Source organism: Zeugodacus cucurbitae, chromosome 2 (assembly GCF_028554725.1).
Source record: "Zeugodacus cucurbitae isolate PBARC_wt_2022May chromosome 2, idZeuCucr1.2, whole genome shotgun sequence".
NCBI lineage: Eukaryota > Metazoa > Arthropoda > Insecta > Diptera > Tephritidae > Zeugodacus > Zeugodacus cucurbitae.
The window spans coordinates 66,508,834-66,533,487 of NC_071667.1; the positions used below are offsets into that span (position 1 = coordinate 66,508,834).

The 24,654-nt window shown below is 36.0% G+C and overlaps 2 protein-coding genes and 1 long non-coding RNA gene across 6 annotated transcripts in view; 2 read left to right on the forward strand and 1 right to left on the reverse strand.

The window, feature by feature from the left end:
• Nucleotides 1–3,737, forward strand: part of LOC105217218 (ABC transporter G family member 23) — a 92,024-nt gene extending 88,287 nt beyond the window's left edge. For both annotated transcript variants that reach the window (XM_029043466.2, XM_029043467.2), the window contains exons 7-13: nucleotides 285–377; nucleotides 464–649; nucleotides 719–917; nucleotides 982–1,231; nucleotides 1,410–1,470; nucleotides 2,459–2,790; nucleotides 3,031–3,737. In XM_029043466.2, coding sequence (XP_028899299.1) covers nucleotides 285–377; nucleotides 464–649; nucleotides 719–917; nucleotides 982–1,231; nucleotides 1,410–1,470; nucleotides 2,459–2,790; nucleotides 3,031–3,205 — 1,296 coding nt within the window. In that variant the 3' untranslated portion in view covers nucleotides 3,206–3,737. The remainder of the gene's footprint in view (nucleotides 1–284; nucleotides 378–463; nucleotides 650–718; nucleotides 918–981; nucleotides 1,232–1,409; nucleotides 1,471–2,458; nucleotides 2,791–3,030) is intronic.
• A 1,288-nt stretch (nucleotides 3,738–5,025) lies between these two features.
• Nucleotides 5,026–8,178, reverse strand: LOC105217217 (uncharacterized). 2 transcript variants are annotated; one of them, XR_008470000.1, is made up of 4 exons: nucleotides 8,126–8,178; nucleotides 6,707–6,960; nucleotides 6,595–6,649; nucleotides 5,026–6,534 (listed from the first exon to the last, which is right to left on the reverse strand). It is a non-coding gene; the product is annotated as an uncharacterized LOC105217217 (long non-coding RNA). The 2 variants fall into 2 exon arrangements; XR_851983.3 differs by having other exon boundaries at nucleotides 8,111–8,178.
• A 388-nt stretch (nucleotides 8,179–8,566) lies between these two features.
• Nucleotides 8,567–24,654, forward strand: part of LOC105217216 (uncharacterized) — a 154,120-nt gene continuing 138,032 nt past the window's right edge. For both annotated transcript variants that reach the window (XM_054225839.1, XM_054225840.1), the window contains exons 1-5: nucleotides 8,567–8,815; nucleotides 8,877–9,134; nucleotides 9,203–9,419; nucleotides 10,047–10,176; nucleotides 20,997–21,716. In XM_054225839.1, the coding sequence (XP_054081814.1) occupies nucleotides 8,751–8,815; nucleotides 8,877–9,134; nucleotides 9,203–9,419; nucleotides 10,047–10,176; nucleotides 20,997–21,716 (1,390 nt within the window). In that variant the 5' untranslated portion in view covers nucleotides 8,567–8,750. The remainder of the gene's footprint in view (nucleotides 8,816–8,876; nucleotides 9,135–9,202; nucleotides 9,420–10,046; nucleotides 10,177–20,996; nucleotides 21,717–24,654) is intronic.

Below are 24,654 nucleotides of genomic sequence, written 5' to 3' on the forward strand. Positions count from 1 at the left end.
TTTGGACAATATTTTAAAACAAATTGAAATGAAAAAGGAAAAGCTGATTTAATATTAAAATTCCGATCTTGAAATTTAATCTAAAAGTGTAACCTACAAAATATAAAATTTTTAAGAAATATCTTATAGGAGCAATTGAAAGATGTTCCACGAGAGATGATTTTAAGCTTAAAACAATTAATTCCTGAAATTCCCAAAAATGTATTTCATCTCCATCATATTTTCTTTTAATTCCAAAAATTACTTTAAAAGAAATACCATAATCAATATTTTTGCACACACAGTTAAATCAAGAAACCTACGATCCGCCGCATATAAAACGCAAACAACCCAAAGATGAAGAGAGCTGCCAAGATTGCTGTGCGAATTTGTGTAAGGTAAGTACCAGCCAAGCCAATAAGATGGGTCGCACAAACAAAACAGAGTGGATTTTTTTACTATATTTTTGGTTTTCCCCACATAGGTCACAACTAAGGGCAAAATGAAGGCATTGCTGACCAAGAACTTCCTGCGTATGTGGCGTAACGTCGGCGTTATGCTATTCATTTTCGCATTACCCGTTATGCAAGTGATACTCTTCTGTTTGGCAATTGGACGTGATCCGACCGGTTTGAATTTGGCTATCGTCAACAGTGAAATGAACGACACAGTGAGTCCATCATTGTCATAGCTCCTGTAAATTCAATTCTAAAAACTCTCATATTTCTTTCACACACAGAACGTCTGTCATTGGGAGAACAATTGCCACTTCACGAATCTCGCCTGTCGCTATTTGAGCCATCTGAATGAGACCATGGAAAAGACATACTACACAGATCTAGAGGATGCGAAAGAGGCAGTACGTGTGGGCAATGCTTGGGGTGTGCTCTATTTCACGGAGAACTTTACGGACGCTTTTGTGGCGCGTATTGCATTGGGTATGTTTAAAGTATATATAATTTGATGGCTTAATGTTTAATGTTGCCTTCCTTGCTTCCGTAGGACGTGATGCGGATGATGAGACTATCGATCAGTCGGAAATTAGAGTTTGGCTCGATATGTCCAATCAGCAAATCGGTATTATGCTGAATCGTGACATACAGCTGGCCTATCGCGCCTTCGCCATGGACTTACTGGAACAGTGCGGCAACAATCCGAAGCTCGGCGATGTGCCAATACAATTTAAACAGCCCATCTATGGCACCATGAATCCATCATTCACAGATTTCGTTGCGCCCGGTGTGATATTGACGTAAGTGGTGTGGCGGTGGCATTCGCTTTAAAGGAAATCCGCACATTTATTTATTGTTTTTATATGTATTTGAGTTTTCCATTAAGTTTTTATTGTTTAATTGCATTGCAAGTCGAATGTGTTTCTATTATTAATAATTTATTTTGTTTGTCAACCGTTTTGTCATCGAAATGTATAGCATTGTGTTCTTCTTGGCTGTTGCATTGACGTCATCCGCTTTAATTATCGAACGTACGGAGGTGAGTACTTACTTTTTGTGTGCAGTGTAAATGTATATGACGTAGTTGGAATAGAAATAAAACTTAAATGATCTCCATTATCACCTAAAATACTTCATTATCTCCTTAAATACACTGTACTGTATTTTTTATAACTTAAGTAAACCTAGAGAGCACAGAACTGAAGATTCTTCAGTCGTATTTAAAAATAAATTCGTAGAATGACCGTCAGATTGTCCAAATGCCAGAGAATTCTTTCCCAGAAAATCGTGTCCAACTCTTTCTTATTTTTCAACATTTTATATGTGATAGGCTTCTTCGAAGAACTCAGTCATATTATCGGGACTAAAGCTCATATTCCTCATTTTTATAGGTTATATTTTACTTACATGGAACGGTCTCTAAACTTGTCAGGAATGCAGGTCTCTCTGAAAATCATTTCGAAAGTGAAGGTATTCTAGGTCTATGATTTGGGATGTCATTCTTGATCGAGCCAGATTAGTTTGACCAGCTTTTTCAAAAGCGGGATCATAACAAAAGTTCCGTTATCTAATAAGACACCGTTATGGACTCCTAAGTTTTCATTTTCGGATTTAACAACTCTTAAAATCATCCATCGACTCCAAACAGTACCTCAAAGACAAATCATTCTGTCCACATAGCTCTGAGTTATGGCTTAACGAGTCTTTAAAGTTGGCATTCAAATTTTAGTTTAGAGTAGACTACGCATAAACATTTTAGAGCAAACGAAAACGTTTTGGGTCTTAGAAACGGGACTGAACTGTATTCAATCGACTAAAAGCGGTAGGGTATCAATGAAATATTCGCGAATATGACTGGTCTTGAACAATAGAACGATCCACGTTTGATAGAAGTGAATTTTCGGTTCGTTTTGGAAGAGTTGGACTTCATTTAATTGATCAGGGGTCCAATAATCATAAAAAATATTTAGTTTTGAATTATAGTTTATAGTGTTTCGATTCTAACTTTAAAAATTTCAAATTTCCAGGGTTTACTCGATCGCTCTTGGGTTGCGGGCGTCACACCAAGTGAGATACTCTTCTCGCATGTCATCACACAGTTCGTCGTCATGTGTGGTCAAACAACGCTCGTACTTATATTCATGTTGGTCGTCTTCGGTGTTACAAACAATGGCGCTCTTGGTTGGGTGGTCGTGATAACACTATTGCAGGGTCTATGCGGCATGTGCTTTGGCTTCCTCATCTCATCGGTCTGTGAGTTGGAACGTAACGCTATACAATTGGCGTTGGGCTCATTCTATCCAACATTGCTACTGTCCGGAGTGATTTGGCCCATTGAGGGAATGCCCATCGTGTTGCGGTGAGTTTCAAGTTTTATATATTTCTCGCTCAATATTATTTATATATGCTCTAACGGTTCTTAATATGTTTTCTAACTGTTTTAAGATAATTTCTAACTGTTAATTGCGATTTAACTGTATATTATTGACTCTCTAACTGTATAATATAGACTTTCTAACTGTAAATTATAGACTTTTTAACTGTAATTTGATTTATATGCTCTCTCTTCTCTCTCTCTCTCTAATTTGCCATTCCACAGATACATATCGCTTTGCCTGCCGCTAACACTCGCTACCACATCGCTGCGCTCGATATTGACGCGCGGCTGGGAGATCACCGAGTTTGCTGTGTACTCCGGCTTTCTGAGTACGCTCGCGTGGATCTTCGGCTTCCTGATACTGACGCTGATAGTGCTGCAAGCGAAGCGTGGATAAAAGGTTTTGGGGGCTTTTGCAGCAGCAAATTGGGAGAAACAAATTAATTTAAAGTCTATTATTATTTTTTTTATTTTCTATTAATTAAACTTACGATACTAGAAATTGTACAGAAAAGAAATTAAGAGCAAAGAAACAAAATTGGATTGTACTTAGAAATCCAAAACTCTGTATCATACATACATATAATATATGCATATGGAGTGCAGATCGCACAAGAGATCTTGTGTAAAGTGAAAAGTGTCGATCGAATTGTAGCTGAGTTTTTAGTTGTAGCGAGTAAATATTAATTGAAGTAAAACAAAAACAATAAAGAAAAATATATATAATATATCTAAAAAATAAAAGAAGCAACAACAATTGTTTAAGGTGTCTTGTCCTAATGATAGCATTAATTCATATTAAGCATATTATCTAGTTTACTTCGCACACACACACACACATACACACAAAATATAAAGTGTAGTGACAAAAGTAGAGCTTAAAGCTTCAAAATACATAGAGTTCTGTTATGAACTAATTTAGAAATTTTTTTTTTTTAAATTTTAAAAAATATTATTTTTCACATTTTCGGATTTCGAATTTCGGTAAATGGTAAACCACTCTAAAATTGTACTCAAACGCACCGGTTTCAAAATTTTTATGCTTTTTGGTAAAGCTCACAATTCGGCGGAACATAATTTATTTTTTTTACATAAAAAATGGATTTTCATAGTTTATTGGTTTTTTTCTTCACTACAAATGTGTATTTTTTTACAAATTATTTTAATTTAATTTAGCAATGATTTAAGGTTTAGGTTGTATTAAAAATAATTATTCTTCTTAATTTAAGTCAAGTTTTATAACTTCCTTTGTAAATAATTGTGTATGCAATTTCCATATATAAATATGTATGCCACTAAGAAAACGAAACATTAATGAAGGCATTATTGTAGTACACAAAACAGAAAACAATAACAACAAGTAGGAACAAAAACAAAAAAATCAGAAATAATATAACAAAACAACAACAACGAATTAGTCGAAATATAGCTTATTTCTCTACTTACACTTTCATGCAATCTCCTATGCATGCTATCACGCTCGCGCTTTAACACACTTTTTCGCTATAACTCGCTCTCTCACTCTAACTCACTATCTCTTACTCTCGCTCACTCTCTACGACACCACTCTCTGAACTAATGTTTGGCAGTATTTCCGTCCATATTTGGTACACATACTATGTAACTTCGTTAGCACTCGTGTCGCCCGAACGATTTAATTTACTTATTCCTTTTGATGTAACGAACTTCGAACTTAGACTTTTGAACTGCTTTTCAATTTTCTATATATTTATTTTTATTTTTCATATTTTTTCAAGTCTCTTTTTCGCTTTCATTATCTAACACAAAAGGACTGTGATTATATTAATTTCCTTGAATTTTTTTTTTTGTAAACAAGAAAAGCAATATGTAATGAAATTATGTAATAAATACTTAATTACTGTTATTGGTTTTTTGATTTCTTTGGCGCATTACATATGATTACATAGCAATACAAATTCATACATATCTAAATACCTATGTAATTAAATACGATTACTTCTATATATATATATGTAAAATGTATAGTTTATCTTGTATGTTTGTATGTGAAAGTCAAATAAAATAATTTAAAATAAAAATTTATTAAATTAAAATGATTGAGTTTTTTTAGTATCTTAGAAATTAAATTAAATACAAATTAGGATGCATTACATTTAATAACATCAGCTAACGCACAGCTAATTAAAAAACAATTCTCTCCTTTTGGCGATGGAGTTCTCAAGAGCTGGAGGGAGGAGAAGCTAATTTTTACCGAAGCAAGAACCGTATTTTTTTGACAATTGGAGTCTTCCTACGAACTCATACATAGGTGATATTGAAGAGGGACCCGCACAACAGCCGGTTCTGCGATATCGGAATAGACCCGAACTGTATCCGACCAAAGGCTGTTAGTTCGGCGATCAAAACCTGTTTGGATATGTACGTTCTAGAGACCCGCACCAACGCTAGGCTGGGATGACTAACTTAGGGAAAGGGTTATCAAGAATGTACATAACTAAAGCAGATTCACATATAATTGAAATCTAAAGAGTGAGTAAATTATTTTTACATACATATGCATTTATCTACGCACTCGGAATTTTTAGAAGGCGTAAATTGTGCATAAAAATAAACAATATTAAAAGTAGTATGCAAAAGTTCAGCTCTGAGTAATTGCAAATCAGTGCATATTTACATTTTATCTGGTATGAATATAGATCAGAAGGCATTAGAAGGCTTATAGTGCATACATATGAGGTATATAACAAACAAATTATAAAATAAATCAACAAAATTAAGATCTATATTCCGTAATCGTGCATAGAAAGACAAAACCTGAAGAGAATATGAAATAGATCTGAGAATGTTATTTTGAAGAAATGCTTATTTCACAACAATCACACTTAACTGTATATGAAACTATTTAGCATAACAAAAAAGCGTGAATAACGGTATGGACGGGTACTAGGTCATTCCACGCACATAATAAAATACATATACATATATGCCTATTACTATATGGGGCCTCTATAATGAATTGGATTTGCGCGTGGTTGTTATTCTATTGAGCGTCTGCTTTAAACCAATACAACAGTTTACTGCAATTAAATTAATTTTGTTTATAAAAAAGTATATTTGCATGCACTTACATCACCAAAAAATTACAGTCATTAATTGGTGCGTAATTACTTAGTGAAAAAACGTCGATTGATTTTGAATGAATATCTATAAATGTATACTCTATAGATATTGACAACCAATTGTATATCTGAATGGAGTAATTCAAAAGATTATTGTTTGCTTAATATGGCTTATTATGCAATTATCATCTATTTAGAATAACAATTATTGAGATAATTATATTGGAGACAGTGGAGAATTAGCAACAAAGAAATGTCCAGAAAAAGCGAGAAATATTTTAAAATCATTATATGAAAACAAAAGTTACAAAAAATCAGTTATAACATACATTTTTAAAGAAACAATAAAAATAGTATATGTAGGTATCAAGAAGAATTATTAATTTTGTAATTATAAATCCGTCTTAAGAACCGCCAAAATATAAGTATCTGGTATATAGTAACGATTTTCTTCCATACAAATAACTTGTGTAATCTTCAAAACAAAATAAATTAAAAAAAAAAACAATTTAATACTCACGTTTAGCCAAAATCCGATTTGTTAGTGTTTGTCAATATTGAGATATAAAATTTGCTTTAGTATGTTATCTTGAAAACTACTTATACATTAAATGGAATTGATTAGCTAGAATTGATAGAATAAATAAATTATCAATAATTCGATATTTAAATGTAATATATATACCCAAATTTGCGTATTAGGATTCGTTAAGGTTAGTTTTGCGAAAGCAATTCTCCAACTAAATAGTACAGAAAATAAATAATATCAGATATTTAGTTTAATATATTATTATTACCGTTTTTGTTAAAATGGACTTTTACTGGCACCGCCATTTTCCCAATAATCTGAAAATGCGCGATGAAGTGGATTTTCTAGATTTATTCCAAACTGACCATTGAATCAAACGGGATGATTCTCTCAATTTCATTAAATGAAGTTAGAATTGTACTATACATTTTCTATTTCCATTATGTGATCCTGAGGCATATGCTGAACGATTGGGATTAAGACCGGCATCATAATATGTTCTCTTTGAAGCCGGTATACAAACTGGAATCATATGTAACGGGTGATTTTTTTGAGGTTAGGATTTTCATGCATTAGTATTTGACAGATCACGTGGGATTTCAGACATGGTGTCAAAGAGAAAGATGCTCAGTATGCTTTGACATTTCATCATGAATAGACTTACTAACGAGCAACGCTTGCAAATCATTGAATTTTATTACCAAAATCAGTGTTCGGTTCGAAATGTGTTTTCCGCTTTTTTATCGACAAATTTTGTTCAGCGATGAGGCTCATTTCTGGTTGAATGGCTACGTAAATAAGCAAAATTGCCGCATTTGGGGTGAAGAGCAACCAGAAGCCGTTCAAGAACTGCCCATGCATCCCGAAAAATGCACTGTTTGGTGTGGTTTGTACGCTGGTGGAATCATTGGACCGTATTTTTTCAAAGATGCTGTTGGACGCAACGTTACGGTGAATGGCGATCGCTATCGTTCGATGCTAACAAACTTTTTGTTGCCAAAAATGGAAGAACTGAACTTGGTTGACATGTGGTTTCAACAAGATGGCGCTACATGCCACACAGCTCGCGATTCTATGGCCATTTTGAGGGAAAACTTCGGAGAACAATTCATCTCAAGAAATGGACCCGTAAGTTGGCCACCAAGATCATGCGATTTAACGCCTTTAGACTATTTTTTGTGGGGCTACGTCAAGTCTAAAGTCTACAGAAATAAGCCAGCAACTATTCCAGCTTTGGAAGACAACATTTCCGAAGAAATTCGGGCTATTCCGGCCGAAATGCTCGAAAAAGTTGCCCAAAATTGGACTTTCCGAATGGACCACCTAAGACGCAGCCGCGGTCAACATTTAAATGAAATTATCTTCAAAAAGTAAATGTCATTATGCGTTTTTTTTTTTTAAAAAGTTATCAAGCTCTTAAAAAATCACCCTTTATAATGAGTAGATACATTTTAATAGTCAGGAACACTAATAAGTGTTCACAATATTAAATTAAATGCTCTTAAAACCTTTTCTCTCACTTCCTAGCGCTCCTAGTAGGATATATTTATACTTACAACCTTCTTCCCCGAGTTGTAAAGGAATAAACACTATTTTAGAACTTACATATAAGTTTGCTTTAAGAATACTTGTCAAATTTGTATATAAATATACATATATATACTACATTTACCTACTATTTATTAACCTTAATATTTGAAATCTAACACTTTAATTATATTTATTGGAATATAAATAATATATAAATTTGCAGGCGCGCAAATTTTATCCCTGGCGCAAATTCTTCTCTTCACTTATTTCCGATTGGTTTCCATCAGCTGTGCTTGTTTATGTATTTCATCCCCATTTCATTCCAGTCAGCTGTTAACAAAATCCAGCAACACACAAATTCCTCAATATAATCACCAATTATTTTTTCGTATAATACCAATATCTTTTCGTTTGCCTAAACTTTGTTATTTTAGAATATTGAGCAATTTTTGTAGATAAAATCTTATATTCAATAAACAAATATGTGTAAAATATAGCATAGCTAATTTTATATACACTTTTATGCCACATTGTTTGAAAGCTTCTAATTAGCATTTGAAAATTCAAGTTAACTGGCATCACTACGAATCACCGGAACAAAGCGAAAATTGTTTAAAAATACGAAAAGGTGTGCAACAATTATTAGATTACTCACTAAAAGATTTCTGTGTAATTTTGTGCAAATTTGTTAAATTATTTACCTACAACGTGGAAAAATGTGTAACTAAATATCAAAGAACTAAACTTTCGGTTTTTGTTCGTATTAATAAGCAAATATTAATATGGACAAATCTATTTTAAATCAGTTCACCTCCTATGTTGAGCAGCTACGCAATACGGAATGCAGGTGAGTTTCGTACTTTAAAATGCATTTTGCACTAATTTAACCATTTCAATATGTTTTTTAGTCAAAAAGAGAAGATTACTTACTTCCAACATATTGCGGAGTGCATTATGTCGTCGGCGCTTGCGGGTCATATAAACTATGCCACCCACATCAATACGGCGACCACCGTGCTGCTGCTGTTCTGTGAAGATCTGGACCCTGTGGTGCGTATGAACGCGGAGGAGAATCTGAATCGCATATTTCGTGCGCTGGAAAAGACACGTGTCAGTCGCATACTTATGGACTTGTATGGCGAAATAAAGCGCAATGGCAATCAACGGTTTGTGTATTTCTTATCAACATAAAACAAAATAAGCTTATTCGTATTTATGCATACTCTCATTTCAGCTCTTTGCGCATCTGTTTGAACTTATTTGCTTACTACGCGCCGCAAATAAGAGAACGCAATATTAAATGGTACGCTGTACGTTTGTTGCCCTGTTTACAAACCATAGCTCAGCGTAAGGAGACACAGCTTTGTGAGACGCTATGTGAATTCGTGAGAAACTTTGGCAAATACTTGCAAATGGGTTTGACCGACAGTGAGTCTTGTAAGCTGTTTGAGGTATGTTGAACTAAAGTTCAAAAGATGGGTATTATAATTTTTCTTATTGCTTCTAACCAGAATATGTTAATGAGTAAGTTACATTTCCAATTGCAAGATTCCATGGAAACGTTTTAGGTTTAAGGATTATTTATCACCGTCAAAATAATTTAATACTAGGATTTTTAAGTCAGGCTGACTTAATTTAATTTTTTAAATATAAAGTAAAGCATTCGACACCATTTATATAATATAGAATGAGAAATGTTCCTCTAGTGGTGCCTAAAACATCAAACTCATATCAATTCTAATAAAAAACTGCCAACTGCTGATGGCTTGCAACGTAATTTTCACGATATGCAACCTCCATCCTAAGCTTCTATACGTAGAGCTCAAACGTTAGTATTTCAGACAGTAAATAAAACACAAAAAATTAAAAAAAGGAAATCTCGCTCTGTACATTTCCCCTTAGCTACTATAGTTACGCGCGCCTGTGTTGGCGACATATTTTCCACCCTTTACACACGAAGTGCATCTTTTATAATTGCATTTGACTCTTTTAATTTTTTCCTCATAGCTTACCCATTTCTATTTCAGTATTTTACTGTTTTGTTTTTATTTACCGTTATTTTTTGGTGTGTTTTTTAGGCTTTCATGGCAAATATTGGCGTCGAGTGCGCGGTGAAACGTCGCTGCTCTGCGCAAAATTGCATCAGTCTAATTGAAAATTCGCGCAATAAGAGTTTGATGGCCAAACATGGACTAAGCAAAGCATTTGGTAAGTGTTAGTGGTAGTCACACCAACACATATACACCCACACAAGAGCACAGAAGTGTATGCGAGGTAAATTAAATTATTGGTGATGACATTTTAGTGATTTAGGTTTAAATTACAACAAATATATGTATGCATGAGTGTGTTTTAGTGATCCAAACTCATTACTATATTAGTTTGGTTGAAACGGATGTAATTTATTTTGAATATCATACAAAGCAAAGGACTGTTCTTGTGTCACTTTTGAGTCGTGCCCTCCTTACGTACACTTACGATATTTGATCCCGTTACAACATAAATCGGTTGCGTCTTAAAAACAGCCAATATATGTTGTTGAGACCCTGCCTGTGAAAAATAATTTCAAGGTTAAATCATCACTAATATCGGAGCTCGATTTCGATGTGAGCCATTGTCCCTCACCTTAAGGGGCTATACCCTGTGATTTTTTTCAAAAGAAAGTACTCGATCGATTATTTCGAAGTTTTTTGCACATAATAAGGTAAATTTTCAGGCATATCGCTCATTTACTTGAATAGTGTCACAACTCAAAAAAGTTGATTCAAGAGAGCGGTTTAAAGTTTTCAATTGTCTCTTATTTAGAAAATATAGAAAACTGCCATCAGTTTATTCACAAATCTAGTGGTCTATAATATATGTGATACAATTTTGAGCAGAAATGGACCAAATAGAGTGTACTAATGTTTTTTCTTGGGCATAAATGTGACCCATTTTGAATTATGTCGTTATTTGTGAAAAATATAAATCAATTTCGCCTGATCTCATGTGAGCTCTGAAAATTGAACAAACCTGATTCCACGCAACTCCCAAAATGTAAACATGTTCACCACACCTGGTCCCCAAAATGTTAAAAACTTACATCGCTCAAAAAGTAAACAAATCTACCCCACATGACCACCCAAAATATAAACACTCTTGCATCAACATGATCCACCCACACATACCTCGTCCCAAAACCATTGTCCCCGATCTAAATGCAAACAAACATAAACCAAAGGCCATTGACCTCGGCCCAAAACCCGATATATGTAAATATAAACAAAAATCACTCCTCTCGTCCCAAAACGTAAAAAACCCCTGTCAAAGGTCATTGCCCTCCTCCCAAAAAGGAAACAAACTCCTGTCAAAGGTCATTGATCCCGATCTAAATGTAAACAAACCTCGGCCAAAGGTCATTGACTTCGTACAAAGGTTTGTATACATTTTGAATGGGGTCTGTTTATATTTTGAGCCGAGGTCAAAGACCTTTGGGTTTGTTTACATTTTGAGGGCTAAGAGTAGTGGCCAAGCTGGAGGTCATTAGAGGTGAAGACAGTGGTGAAAAGGGATCAAATGGGGTCAATGAACCTCATTAAAAAAGCTAACAATATTGAACTTTGCGAGTGATGTTTTTGAGTGGTGAAGTTTTTTTTACATTGTGAGAGGTAACATGGGGTCTGATTTCTGCTTTTTGAAGTCGCACGAGTTTTTTCATATTGTTTACATTTTTAGTGGTCATGTAAAGCAATTTTTTTATGATATGGACACGTGAGGCGAAGTTTGTTGGCATTTTGAGGGGCTCAGGGAGATCAAATTTTGAGGGGTAAATTCAGTCAAGCTGAGGTCTTGCAAGCTGAAGGGGGTTCAGGTCTGGTCTGGTCTGGTTGGGAGATATCAATCAATCAATTATTCCAGTTTCATATATGTATTATTCTAGCTGTTTGTTTGTCAACAGATCGGATAATGACTTATTTTCGCTAACATATTTTTGTTTTATTCCACAAGTAAACGGGACGAGTGCCCTAGTCAATATACCATGAGGCTTTCGAAGTTCTAGTTGACTTTTATTATACATTTGAGAGTAGTTACATACCTTTGAGTATTTAAAAAAAAGCGTTAGTAAATAAAATGAGCGTTAGTAATAAAGTGCGATTGGCACTTACTTGTTTGTACTCTTTTTTAATGAAAATCATAAATTATGCGGAAACACATAAACGTGTATTTTGTAATTATCACTAATAATAATGTTTTTTTTTGCAAACAGAAGTAATTTTTTCTAGTATTTTTTCTTTTGCAAGAGAGGTAACTTTTATCAATTTTTTTTCAGAGTATTTTGCATACAAAAATATTTTTTTTTTTATTTTAATATTTATTTATCTATGTTTGTACATTGCATTTGAAATGGCAAACGAATTTTTGGACAACAGATATAATCCATTACTTAATGAAAATATGCGTTAAGCTGCCGCACTCAAACAGAAATGGAATTTCGGTTGATGAAAACAGCATTTAACACCTTGGGAAATGATAAAAAATAATTTTAAATATTTTTTTTTGAAGTTTTTGTGGAATTTAGTGCTTTAAATATGTATGTATTGATATATAAATATTTGAATGTATGTTTCATCTGTAGTTGATGTGATTTTTTCTAACTTCCGCCGCATTAGTGTGAAAAGCACATGCATAATACAGTGGCGTTAAAAAATAAAACAACATCGACATGCAAATGCATAGTTGAAATGTTATAAACATATTTATATACATACATTTATATGTATGTATGTATGTATGTACATATGTATTGAGTTATGTGAAGCGCGTTTGTGTGCCGCCAGCAATTATGATATTAAAAACGCATTATGCTTTTCTTTACACGCTTTCGCTTTTATAAGCGGCTGCATTTTCTAACAAATGCTAGGAGGAAAAAAATTCATAAAATTTATAAAATATAAAATAAAGCGAATATCAATTACTTCTCTTAAAAAAATAAATTCGAGAAAAAAATTGCCAAAATTCTGCGCATTAAAAATCTGTGGGAAAATTCGCTGAAAATCTCTTTGGCATTGCGACCACAAACTGAACATGGAAATCGCGCTTAATTTGCATTAATAATGCATAACGGGATTTAAGTAAATAGCTGTTTGTGTGTGTGTGTGTGTGTGTGTGTAAACAGTGCATAGCTTTGCAATTAACACGTTGATATTTGATATGTTGCAACAACAATAATAACAGCAAAATAAAGCTCGCAGCTATGCCGACCGAGTTGTAATGTAACGCTTGTTTGTCTCTTTGTATGTATGTGTGTGTTTTTGTCTGAATATTGGCGTAAAAAATCGAGTTAGGGCATTAAGGTTGCTAAAATACTCACGAATATCGCAATTTTTTTCCAACCAACACTGCGGCTTATTTCCCCTCGCAGCGCTTTAATTTCACATACACACAACCCTTACCACCTGTTCCTCCTACGCTCGAGGCGCCTGCTGTTGCCGAGTTGGGGTGGCAAGCCTACGGCAAATCGCTATTAAAAATCAATCGCATTGCATTTCGTATGCACTATGGCCATTACGGCGCCGGGCAAACAATTGCAATTTAGCATGAAAAATGCATGCATTACATGGCTGGTTGTTAGGTGTGTGTGTAGTTGGCGTGGTGTTGCATAGTTAACGTTTGTTACACCATTGTTGCTACATTAAAAGGGACCAAAAAAATATTTCAATAGACAACCGTTAGGCAGACACTCGGCAAACCGTTAACCACAAAGCACACACGCACACAATCACTTATAAATATACACATTTGCAATCATTTTCGCTTCCGGGTGCATAGTGTAATTCTGCCTCTGGTCCAGCTGTGTTGGCATGCGGCTGGTTGCAAACGTATTTCCATCTCTTAAATAATTAAGTATTTTTCACTCCAAGTTGCATTGTGTTGAGTTAGTGATGGCTACAAATGCATGCATTCATTCTAAGTACAGTGTTACGGCGATAAATAATTCTTCTCCATTCGCCAATTGAGAAATGCTGCTGAGTTGACAGTCAGTGATCGTATAAAATTAAGGCCCCGGTCCAGTTCCGCAGACCTCTGACTATTGTTATAACGAGTTAACTCTCGGTCAACTTTTATTTAATACTGATCAGGAAAGGATTCGACCTCGAATTACTTTATATTTTAACCGTCTGTCTTTCAACAAATATTACATTCAAGATGCTAGAATATTTCACATAATCGTTCCTTTAAGATACCCAAATCTATAATATAAAAATGAATAGCAAAATGTGTTGCTAAGCGCATAACTCGAGAACCGCTGAACCGATTTCGCAAATTCTTTGTTTAGAATGTTTTTACAGGTACCGGGATGGTTCTTACGGAGAGAAAAATTAGAAAAATTGTCTGAAAAAGTCTTAAATCCACAATTTTCTAATCACTCATGCAAACAATTTGTGTCATTAGTCTCGAAAAAAGTCGAGAAGGACCAAACCGATCTGGCTAATTTTAGTTTTGAAATATTTATGGAAGGTCAGGGAAGGATTAGAAAGTAAGTATATATTGAAATATTGTGAGGAAGATAACAAGAAGATGATTTTATTTGAATTGACAACAAAATTATAAAAAAAAAACAAAAAATAATAATATTTTGAAAGTTGTCATTGTTGCTTTGTTAAAATATTTTTATCATTGTTCAATTGTATAAGGCTATGTCGATAGCCCAAAACAATTTGTAACAAGTAGGGAAAGGCAACCGAACATTTTATACTCTCGCAATTTATTGATGTAATTTTTTTACACACTATTTGAAATAAAGTCCAATAGAATAACGAAAATCAGCATATATAGTACATGAGGGTTGAGGTAATTCCTGAACCGATTTCACTCATATTCAACGCCCAGTTATAATGGGAATAGGGGCAACTTGGCACCTGCTAGTAGGCAGACAAACGGCAATTCGGCTTTGAAATTCCTCCTAAATTGCAAATCAACGAAACACCAGTCTGCAAAATCGCCAAAAAAAGAGCTACAAAGAAGATTTTCCAGATATTCAAGTCGCTGGTGGTATTGCACAGGACTTTAAAAGATTTACGCGACAACGAAAATATTCTTGCTGAAGCCATGATTCTGTTGGCAGGTGATTTTCTTCAGACTATTCCTGGATCAACTGTTGCTGACGAACTAATCACATTCCTAAAATCATCTAATTTACGAGTGTTTTTCCAATAATATCATACTGCGATAGTAGAAATTGTTTGAGAATGGTAGCCGCAGTTGACACCTCGATGGATTAATAACATTTTTAACGGGTTTCTGTCACTTCATGGCCTCGAAAGAGGAGCTTATTCATCGTGTTTTTCCTGACATGAAACCATAATATAATAAACATAAATGGCTGATTGAATGACCTATTTTGGTGGTAAAAAAACAAGGATCTCTTTGATCTTAATGCGACAATTTAGAATTTCTTTAAAGGAGAGTTGACACAGCTACAAACCAGGAGGACGTATTCAATTATCCCACAGACAATTTTAAATTGCTGTACTATCGCTACTAACTTGCAATTAAAAGTAGTGTGAGTTGTCATCATGCTGCGTAACGTAAATCAAAATCAAACTTTGCAAAAAAACAAGACTGGCTGTGAAGAAGGTAATCAATATGGTTACCAAAGCCAAGATAAAGCCAACTATGAAATTTTGGTCATTTGTTACTTTCTCCAATATACGATTAAAAAAATCAAAGTTTTACAAATTATGATGATTTACGCTTAACACAGATCTACAATAATGTCTATCAATCATTTTAAAATTTATCGGCTATAACGTTTTCGTCTTTATGTGTAAGAATTTTTTCTCTGCATTGAAAGATTTACTAATTTAATGTATAGTATACCTTAGCCACAAAAACGTGTGGCCGGGTCTGCTAGTAAGTTTATAAAGTTCCTCAACTATTCAATTCCATGTGTTAATGAATTGGAGTTAGAGAAGTAAGTGTTAAATTTTGTTTGTTTTTGAGGTGCCTTAAGTAGGAGAATACTGTATCTTTGAGCTTAAGTACTAAATGGTTAGGCGCTTGTTACATTATCCTAAGAGTTCGCCATCCAGCAGTTCCCAAAAATCTTTCGCTCGGTTTAAAGTTATTTAAACGTTGAAAACTTTCAACTAACTTTATATGAAACTATCGGAAAATGTTCTATGAAACCCCTAAACCGCTGTCTGTTTGAAAATGAAGTTTTAATTCGTTGAAGTAGCAGGACGAATTTTTCTAAAAAAACAATGCTTATCTGGGGCATTAACTCGGGAGTGTTAAGGTGCAGCACAACATTTTGATGAACTGAATGGGTATTTGAAGGCGTCGTCGTCGAACATCAAAAATAATACTTTCCCAGATTTTTTGTAGCTCCGGCCCAGATGTCTTTAAGAATATGGTAAGGACATTTTTAGAGATTCAATGGCTCTTGATTGAGCTTATATAGTAAGACCTCTTCTAGTATTATTTAACAAGTGTTCTCTCGCCATTTTTCTTGTGATCACTTCTCAGCTTTCTGGTTTCCAGTTATGCATGTGTATTTTTGTTCGGAACTGTAAAAAAAGTAATTGCACCTGTTGTGGTTATATGGGTTTCAAAATTAAAAAAAAAAAAAAATATTGTCTTATTAAATAGTGCAATATCTTTAAAATATTATCCAAAAATATCAAATCAATCCGAGTAATATTCTAAGAGATATTCCCTTTGAAAAATCCGCCCATCAGGCCACGTTAGTACGAATGTAAGACTTTAAACGCATTTTTCTCAAAACACAATTTTCAAGTCGGTGGATACGATTTCTCGAAAAGTTATAAAGCAATTTTGTTCAAATTTTGCATACACTTCTGAATAACAGAATCTAGTTAATGAACGAAGGATTTTTTTATATTGGTTTTATAAGTTTTTGTTTTCGAGGCAATATATGCTGAAAATTTGACCAAAAAAGTAATTTTTTTGGTTTAAATTATGTCAAAAATTAAAATTTCAATATTTTCTCTTTTTCTTCGTTCATTAACTAGATTTATCCATGTACTATCGAAATATTTTCGGTTTATTGATTTTTGATGAACCAAAGTTGAGTTATGATGTCCACCACAAGACCTTTTTTGAACACATCATGGGAGATGAGGTGCCAACGGCTGAGTTTTCAGAATTTTTAAATAAAAATTTCACAAAATAATGTTTAAACATGAACCTTTGATAGGCTGTATATATAAAAAAACTTTACCCCTTAACACCCCTTATTTGATTGATGACAAGTTGAATGTCAAAAGTATAGTTTTCTCAGTTTCGTATTGCTTCTATATCTATCCCTTTTAGAAACATTTTTTATCCCTCTCCCAAATGTGTTCCGAAAGTGCCTATTTCTTTTTGTTTTTTAAATGATCATCTAAGCATTTTAGGTCGTCTATTGAATGTGAATTTACCCAGTTTTACTTTGCGGAAATAAGGCTTAAGTTTCGCTTTTCGTGGTTCTATTCGGGGTTCACCAGAATTTATTATTATACGATCTCTATTAGAATATTCGATACCTGATACATTTTGGTTCTCACGAGTTGATGGGTTTTGAGAGGTCAAGGTTTTGGCTCTCGAAGGATCTGCTACTCTCGAAGAACATGTTTACCCACATGAGTTGCAGTGGAGATGTGGTATCCACTTACGATGGGAACTACCTCTGAAACACTCATTTAACTTTAACATAGAAAAAAGTTTTATTTGTCCTTCATGTAAACTTTAAAGAAGAATTCCAGCTTTTTTACTGCTAGTGAACTCAGTCAATATCTAACTATAAAGAAATGCCCCAAAAGTAACGGTAAAAGGAAAATTAATTGAGTAATGAAGTTTCATACGTACGGAGTTATATCGCATGAATCACACGAGCAGAATACTGGAGCCCAACTATGTGTCTAGGCAAAAAGAGTGTCGATACAACCTTGTAGCCAGCAAAAATTTGCGACAAAAACCAACAAGTATGAGTTTGAGTTGAGTTCAAAGAATGTGAGCGTTTGTTAGTGATACTACCATACGCGAAGAAGAAGAGTTATACTATCTTCCCGGCACTTGAAGGCCTTCACAGCCAGTCGTTCGACGTCTCTGCACTTTCTGTACCCTAGTTGTGTGCCTACACTGTGTGCTCGACTGCATCGGCTCACCCGCATCGTGCTCATGTGCTGCGTATAAATATTGCATTAAAACTTTTCTCAACAAGATAAATTTAATTGGCGGCAATTTGTTGCAAACATTTTCCTTTTAGAACAAAAACACACGCAAAAATAAAAAAAAAACTTGAACTTTCTTTACAAACGCAACTCTCACTTATGCATAGAACTACTCAGTCTTCGTGTGCCTCACTTTCATCACTTTGCCGTCTTGTCTATGAAATACTATCTAGTTTCTTGTTTGCTGTTGTTGTTGTTGTTCTCGAACTTTAAATATGAAATACATATTTTTGCCTGCCTGCATAAAATACCAACACTTTACACTATTTATACTGAAAGTACTAGAGGGCCTTCTAAGCGAGAGTGAACTCGAGAACGCAAATGAGGAAAACAATAACAACAACTAGAGTATGTCATACATTGTTGCAAAATCAAAGCTTGACACGGCAACCATTTCAGTGTCTCAACCTTCCAACAAATTTTCGGCACAAATATGGTGAATATGGTTCCTAGAATTAGTTTATTTGCAAAAATGTACGAGGAAAGTCATAACTGAATACATACGAGTAAATACAATAACTTGCCATCAAACATATGTACATTTATGCCAGAATATTTCGGCTATATGCTAAACAAAAATTTCCCATTTAAGAGCTGCAACGGGATCTTATCTAGCAAATTGGGGACATACAAACTTTAAGTCAACTCCAAATGACTGACAGAGTTAAAAATTGTGGCAGAAATACGATATCGAGATTTATTACTCGTAGTGCTGAGTAGTCACCGCTTAGAAGAACTTGGTAGAACTTTTTGATATTGGTCGATATAGAAATTGTACCCGAATTCTGTGTAGTTGTAGAATAAATTCCGTCTCATATAAATGGACTGTTTTCGTAGAAAACTGGGTTCTCTATACAGGCTACAATGATCCATTTACATATATCAATGACCATCACTTGCCGAAGATATTAGCAATCCGTAACTTAAAACGATACCAAACTTTTCTGCAGTTACTTCCCTTACGAACGCCATCACACACCATGAAAATAGTTGAAATCGAATAATAACCACACTCACCCCCCATATAAACGTTATGTTGAAAATTACTAAAAGTGCGTTAACTCACTAAATGAGAAACAACAGAAAATGGCAGAAAACGGCGTCGCCCACTTATGTGTCAAATAGCATATCTCAGGAACTACTTGATCGAAATCAATGAAATTCGTATGTATATTATTTTCTTGCCACCCTGACAACACGGCTTGGAAATTGGACAACACGTACACAAATACTTTATATGAGCTGTGGCTTTACTTGTGGTAAAATTGTCGAAATCGGACTATAACTTTTCAAGACCCCGGATGTCTGATGAACTCATTGCCTTCACCGAAAATATCGGTAAATCTCTCAGATATCTTAATTTAATTCAGAGGAAATCTTTTTCTTCTAATAGTGTCTCTATACCAGAAATGGTTAAAAACTTAACATAGCTCCCATATGCCTTAAATTCGGATTATTAAACATCCGGTGGGCTTTATACCGCATAAATATTTATGGTCCTCAGAACATTGGCAACGGCGAATATCGCAGACGATGGAACGATGAGCTGTAAGAGTTATACGACGACATTGACATAGTTCAGCGAATAAAAAGACAGCGGCTACGTTGGCTAGGTCATGTTGTCCGAATGGACGAAAACACTCCAGCAATGAAAGTGTTCGATGCAGTACCCGCCGGAGGAAGCCGAGGAAGGGGAAGGCCTCCACTCCTGGAAGGCGACCTGGTTAGACTTGGAATCTCCAACTGGCGCCGAACTGCGAAGGAAAGAGAAGTGTGGCGCGCTGTCATCGATTCGGCTATAACCAGCTAAACGGTTGAACGCCAATAACATACATACATATCGGTTAATATATGAGATATCTTAGCAAAATTAAGTGAGCACATAATCATGGATATAATGTATCGTGACGGTGAAAATGAGTGAAATCGGTTCTGGAATTACTTCAGCCCTCATATACTATATATGATGATTTTCGCTATTGGACTTTATGCCGAATAAATGAGTCAAATTGTGTGTTATTTTAATAAAAATATATAAATAAATTCCGAGAGTATATAATGTTCGGTTGCACCCGAACTTATCCTTTGCTTAATTGTTTTAGTTAAATCTTCTTATCGGTATACCAAGTTAACAATGTGAAAGCCATTGCAGAACTCTTAAAGGGACTACATTATACCCATATTGAACGGATCTCGGGTATATATGCAATATTAAGAATAAGGCTCGGGATCTCGAGACAAAACTATCCCCCAAGCAAGGTAATTAACCGTAACCTTTGGTAGGGAATTATGTTTCAAATAGTTCTATTGGTTTTAGTAGATCCGATATTCAATCAGAACTACGCATTCAGAAAAGAAGCGGATCCACATACCCGTCAGGCTAAAGTCCGTGAAAACAATGTAGCGAAAAATAATTTTCATGTAAGGAGGTTTTTTTAAGTTAGGTAAGTCTAGAAAATAATCGGTTTCCACGGGGTTTGATGCTGTGAGAAGAGTAAGTTTTAGGCAAACTCTTCGTTATCTTTAGTATAGTATTAGTCCTCGTCTGAGTGGTTTATTCGACGAAGTCCTTAATGTTGATTCTGCAAAATGGCTCAGTAAATTAAAGACTTTTTCGTTATTTTATTTAAACTGAAATCATTTTCATTTGCATTCTTTGGCCATTATACGAAAAAGCCTCGCATAAACTTCCTTTACTTCAGTTTCAAGTATTCTTCGTGCGCATTTTTAACCTTAAACAATAAATATTTGCACTTGCAAAAAATATCTTAATTTCCAACTCTTACCTTACCACACTTTTATGCTCTTCCACAGAATTTCTACTTGCCGATCAGCAACAACACAATGTGGTCGGTGTGCTCGGCTTCTTGCGCTTGCTGTTGCCATTAATCATACATGGATTCAGCACTGATTGTCCGGACGATTGCGATGATGGTCACAGCACACAGGCACACGCCGCCGCACTCAATAAAGGCAAGGCGGCAAACACGGCACGTCCGACGAAGATAGGTGGCTTTGGCGGCGGAACAGCAGGAGGAACGCCAGCAACAACAACTGCAATGCCAATCAACACAGAGTGCAGGCAAATTATTGAAATTTTCGATTATTGTTTGCATTTGTTGAACATCAGCAGTGCTTCACAGCATGCCATCATAAATGCCGCACTTGAGGTCATCAATGCAGTATTGCAGGCACTCGATTCGGCTGCTGTTGGCAACAATAACAATAATATCAACAGCAGTAGTCGAGGCAACGGAAGCAGCAACAACAATGATATTTTAAAATGTTTGCAAGCAGCATTGTGTAATCAACAATTGCAACATGCCGAGTATCTGCGGCGAAGGAAATCATTAAAGAATCAAATATTCCAATTGAGAAATTATGAAGCGGCAGCAGCAACGAGTGTGGGGCAGCAGTCATCAACAACAGTGCCGACACCTCCCTGGCAGCAGCAACAGCGGCAGCGGAGCAGTGGCGTTGCCGGCAATTTCAATTTCGAATTGACGGGAAAAGACGTTGACAACGACGATGAAGGTAAGTCAAGTCAAGTCAAGTGAAGTGACGATGGTGATGATGATGCATTTGCTTTGCGCTGCTTTGATTGGTGGGTGGGTGGTTGAGGTTGGTGACAACTTGGTGTATGTTGGTGCTGGTTATAGTGGTGTTGGTGTGTCGTTCATGCAGCATATAAATTAGGAATGCAAAATATTGCAAATACACAATGGCAGCAGTCACAATAATAACGGTTCCAAAAAAAAAAAATAGTGAACGGTGAAAACGCATTTGAAAGCAATCATATGCAGTTGTTGTTGCCGCGTTGCAGTGTCAGTTGAGCAGCAGCAATTACTACGTCAATGGCAGAGGCATCAGTGGTGACACAATCTCGCAAACATTATTGCTATTGTTGTTGTTTGTTTGCTGTGTTGCTCCTCGTGTTGACGCTTCTGTTGATTTGATGATGTTGACGCGCTGCTGCTGCTACTAATGCTAATAATGCAAATAACGGTAAATCTACTGTATTTTAATTCTTCGTCTTATTTACCTCTTCGCCTCAATCATGCACTTCAATCATCGCTTGCTTGCTCGTGTGCGCTCGTTTTGGCAAGGACGCGTTCGCTTGATTCATGTTTGCTTTCAATGTGTGCTATTCGTTTTCTATTGTTAACTGTATTTTTCATGCGTTCTCAAGTGGTTTTTTTTTGTTGGTGAGGAGCAATCCTTTGTTCGTTTTTGTTATTTGTTTGTTTACCTTTTTTATTATTGTTTGTTGATGATTTTCTTGCAATTAATGAAACTACAAGTAACGTGACATTGCAATGCAACCGTGCAGAAGACACGTGGCATTTATATTCGGTTATCAAGGTACCGAAAATAACGGGTAAAGTAAGTACATACAAAGTGATCTTGAACAGTTTTCAAGAGAACATTTCATCTTTCAAAAACACTAAGAGAAACCCTCTTATATAAACGGATCTTCAAACTACAGGATGAGAAAGAACCTCGTCTTCAGTAGTTTGTGTCAAACCCCAGCCCTTAGAAAAAAGATGGAGATAGCGATCGCGGGGCCAGACGGAGGGATGTCAGATACTCGCAGTTTGAACGAATCTTTTGGGAATATATGGAAAGTCCCGAATAATGGTTCCGTGGCGCTGCTCCATTTCAATTAATGTTTAATACAACGTTCTTAATCGGATGTATTAATGGTCGGTCTGAATATCGCCACTGGCTTATTTCTTCAAAGCCGATTTTATGTTGGATAGACGTATCTATGATAAATATGGAATCATATTTTAAACAGAAAGCGAAAACGTGTGTGTTAGAATCAATTATATATATATATATTTGGCGTAGGAACCGCTTTAAGCGATTATAGCCGAATCCACCAGAGCGCGCCACTCATTCCTCCTTTTTGCTTTTTGGCGCCAACTGGAAACACCAAGTGAAGCCAGGTCACTTTGCACTTGGTCTTTCCACCGGAGTGGAGGTCGTCCTCTTCCGCGGCTTCCTCCAGCGGGTACTGCATCGAATACTTTCAGAGCTGGAGTGTTTTCTTCCATCCGTACAACATGACCTAGCCAGCGTAGCCGCTGTCTTTTTATTCGCTGAACTATGTCAATGTCGTCGTATAAATCGTACAGCTCATCGTTCCATCGTCTGCGGTATTCGCCGTTGCCAATGTTTAGAGGACCATAAATCTTGCGCAAAACCTTTCTCTCGAAAACCCCAAGAGTCGTCTCATCGGATGTTGTCATCGTCCACGCTTCAGCGCCATACATCAGGACGGGAATAATGAGCGACTTATAGAGTTTGATTTTGGTTCGTCGAGAGAGGACTTTACTTTTCAATTGCCTACTCAGTCCAAAGTAGCACCTGTTGGCAAGAGTGATTCTGCGTTGGATTTCAAGGCTGACATTGTTGGTGTTGTTAATGCTGGTTCCCAGATAAACGAAATTATCTACAACTTCAAAGTTATGACTGTCAACAGTGACGTGGGAGCCAAGACGCGAGTGCGCTGACTGTTTGTTTGATGACAGGAGATATTTCGTCTTGTCCTCATTCACCACCAGACCCATACGCTTCGCTTCTTTATCTAGTCTGGAAAACGCAGAACAAACGGCGCGGTTGTTGCTTCCGATGATATCAATATCATCGGCATACGCCAGGAGCTGTACACTCTTGTAGAAGATTGTACCCTCTCTATTTAGTTCTGCAGCTCGTATTATTTTTTCCAGCAATAGATTGAAGAAGTCGCACGATAGTGAGTCACCCTGTCTGAAGCCTCGTTTGGTATCGAACGGCTCGGAGAGGTCCTTCCCGATCCTGACGGAGCTTTTGGTGTTGCTCAACGTCAGCTTACATAGCCGTATTAGTTTTGCAGGGATACCAAATTCAGACATCGCGGCATAAAGGCAGCTCCTTTTCGTGCTATCGAAGGCAGCTTTAAAATCGATAAAAAGATGGTGAGTATCGATTCTTCTCTCTCGGGTCTTTTCCAAGATTTGGCGCATGGTGAATATCTGGTCCATTGTGGATTTTCCAGGTCTAAAGCCACACTGATAAGGTCCAATCAGTTCGTTGACGGTGGGCTTTAGTCTTTCACACAATACGCTCGACAAAACCTTATATGCGATATTGAGGAGACTTATACCACGGTAGTTGGCGCAGATTGTGGGGTCTCCCTTCTTATGGATTGGGCAGAGCACACTAAGATTCCAATCGTCAGGCATGCTTTCTTCCGACCATATTCTACAAAGAAGCTGATGCATGCACCTTATCAGTTCTTCGCCGCCGTATTTGAATAGCTCGGCCGGTAATCCATCGGCCCCCGCCGCTTTGTTGTTCTTCAAGCGGGCAATTGCTATTCGAATTTCTTCATGGTCGGGTAATGGAACATGTATTCCATCGTCATCGATTGGGGAATCGGGTTCGCCATCTCCTGGTGTTGTACTTTCACTGCCATTGAGCAGGTCGG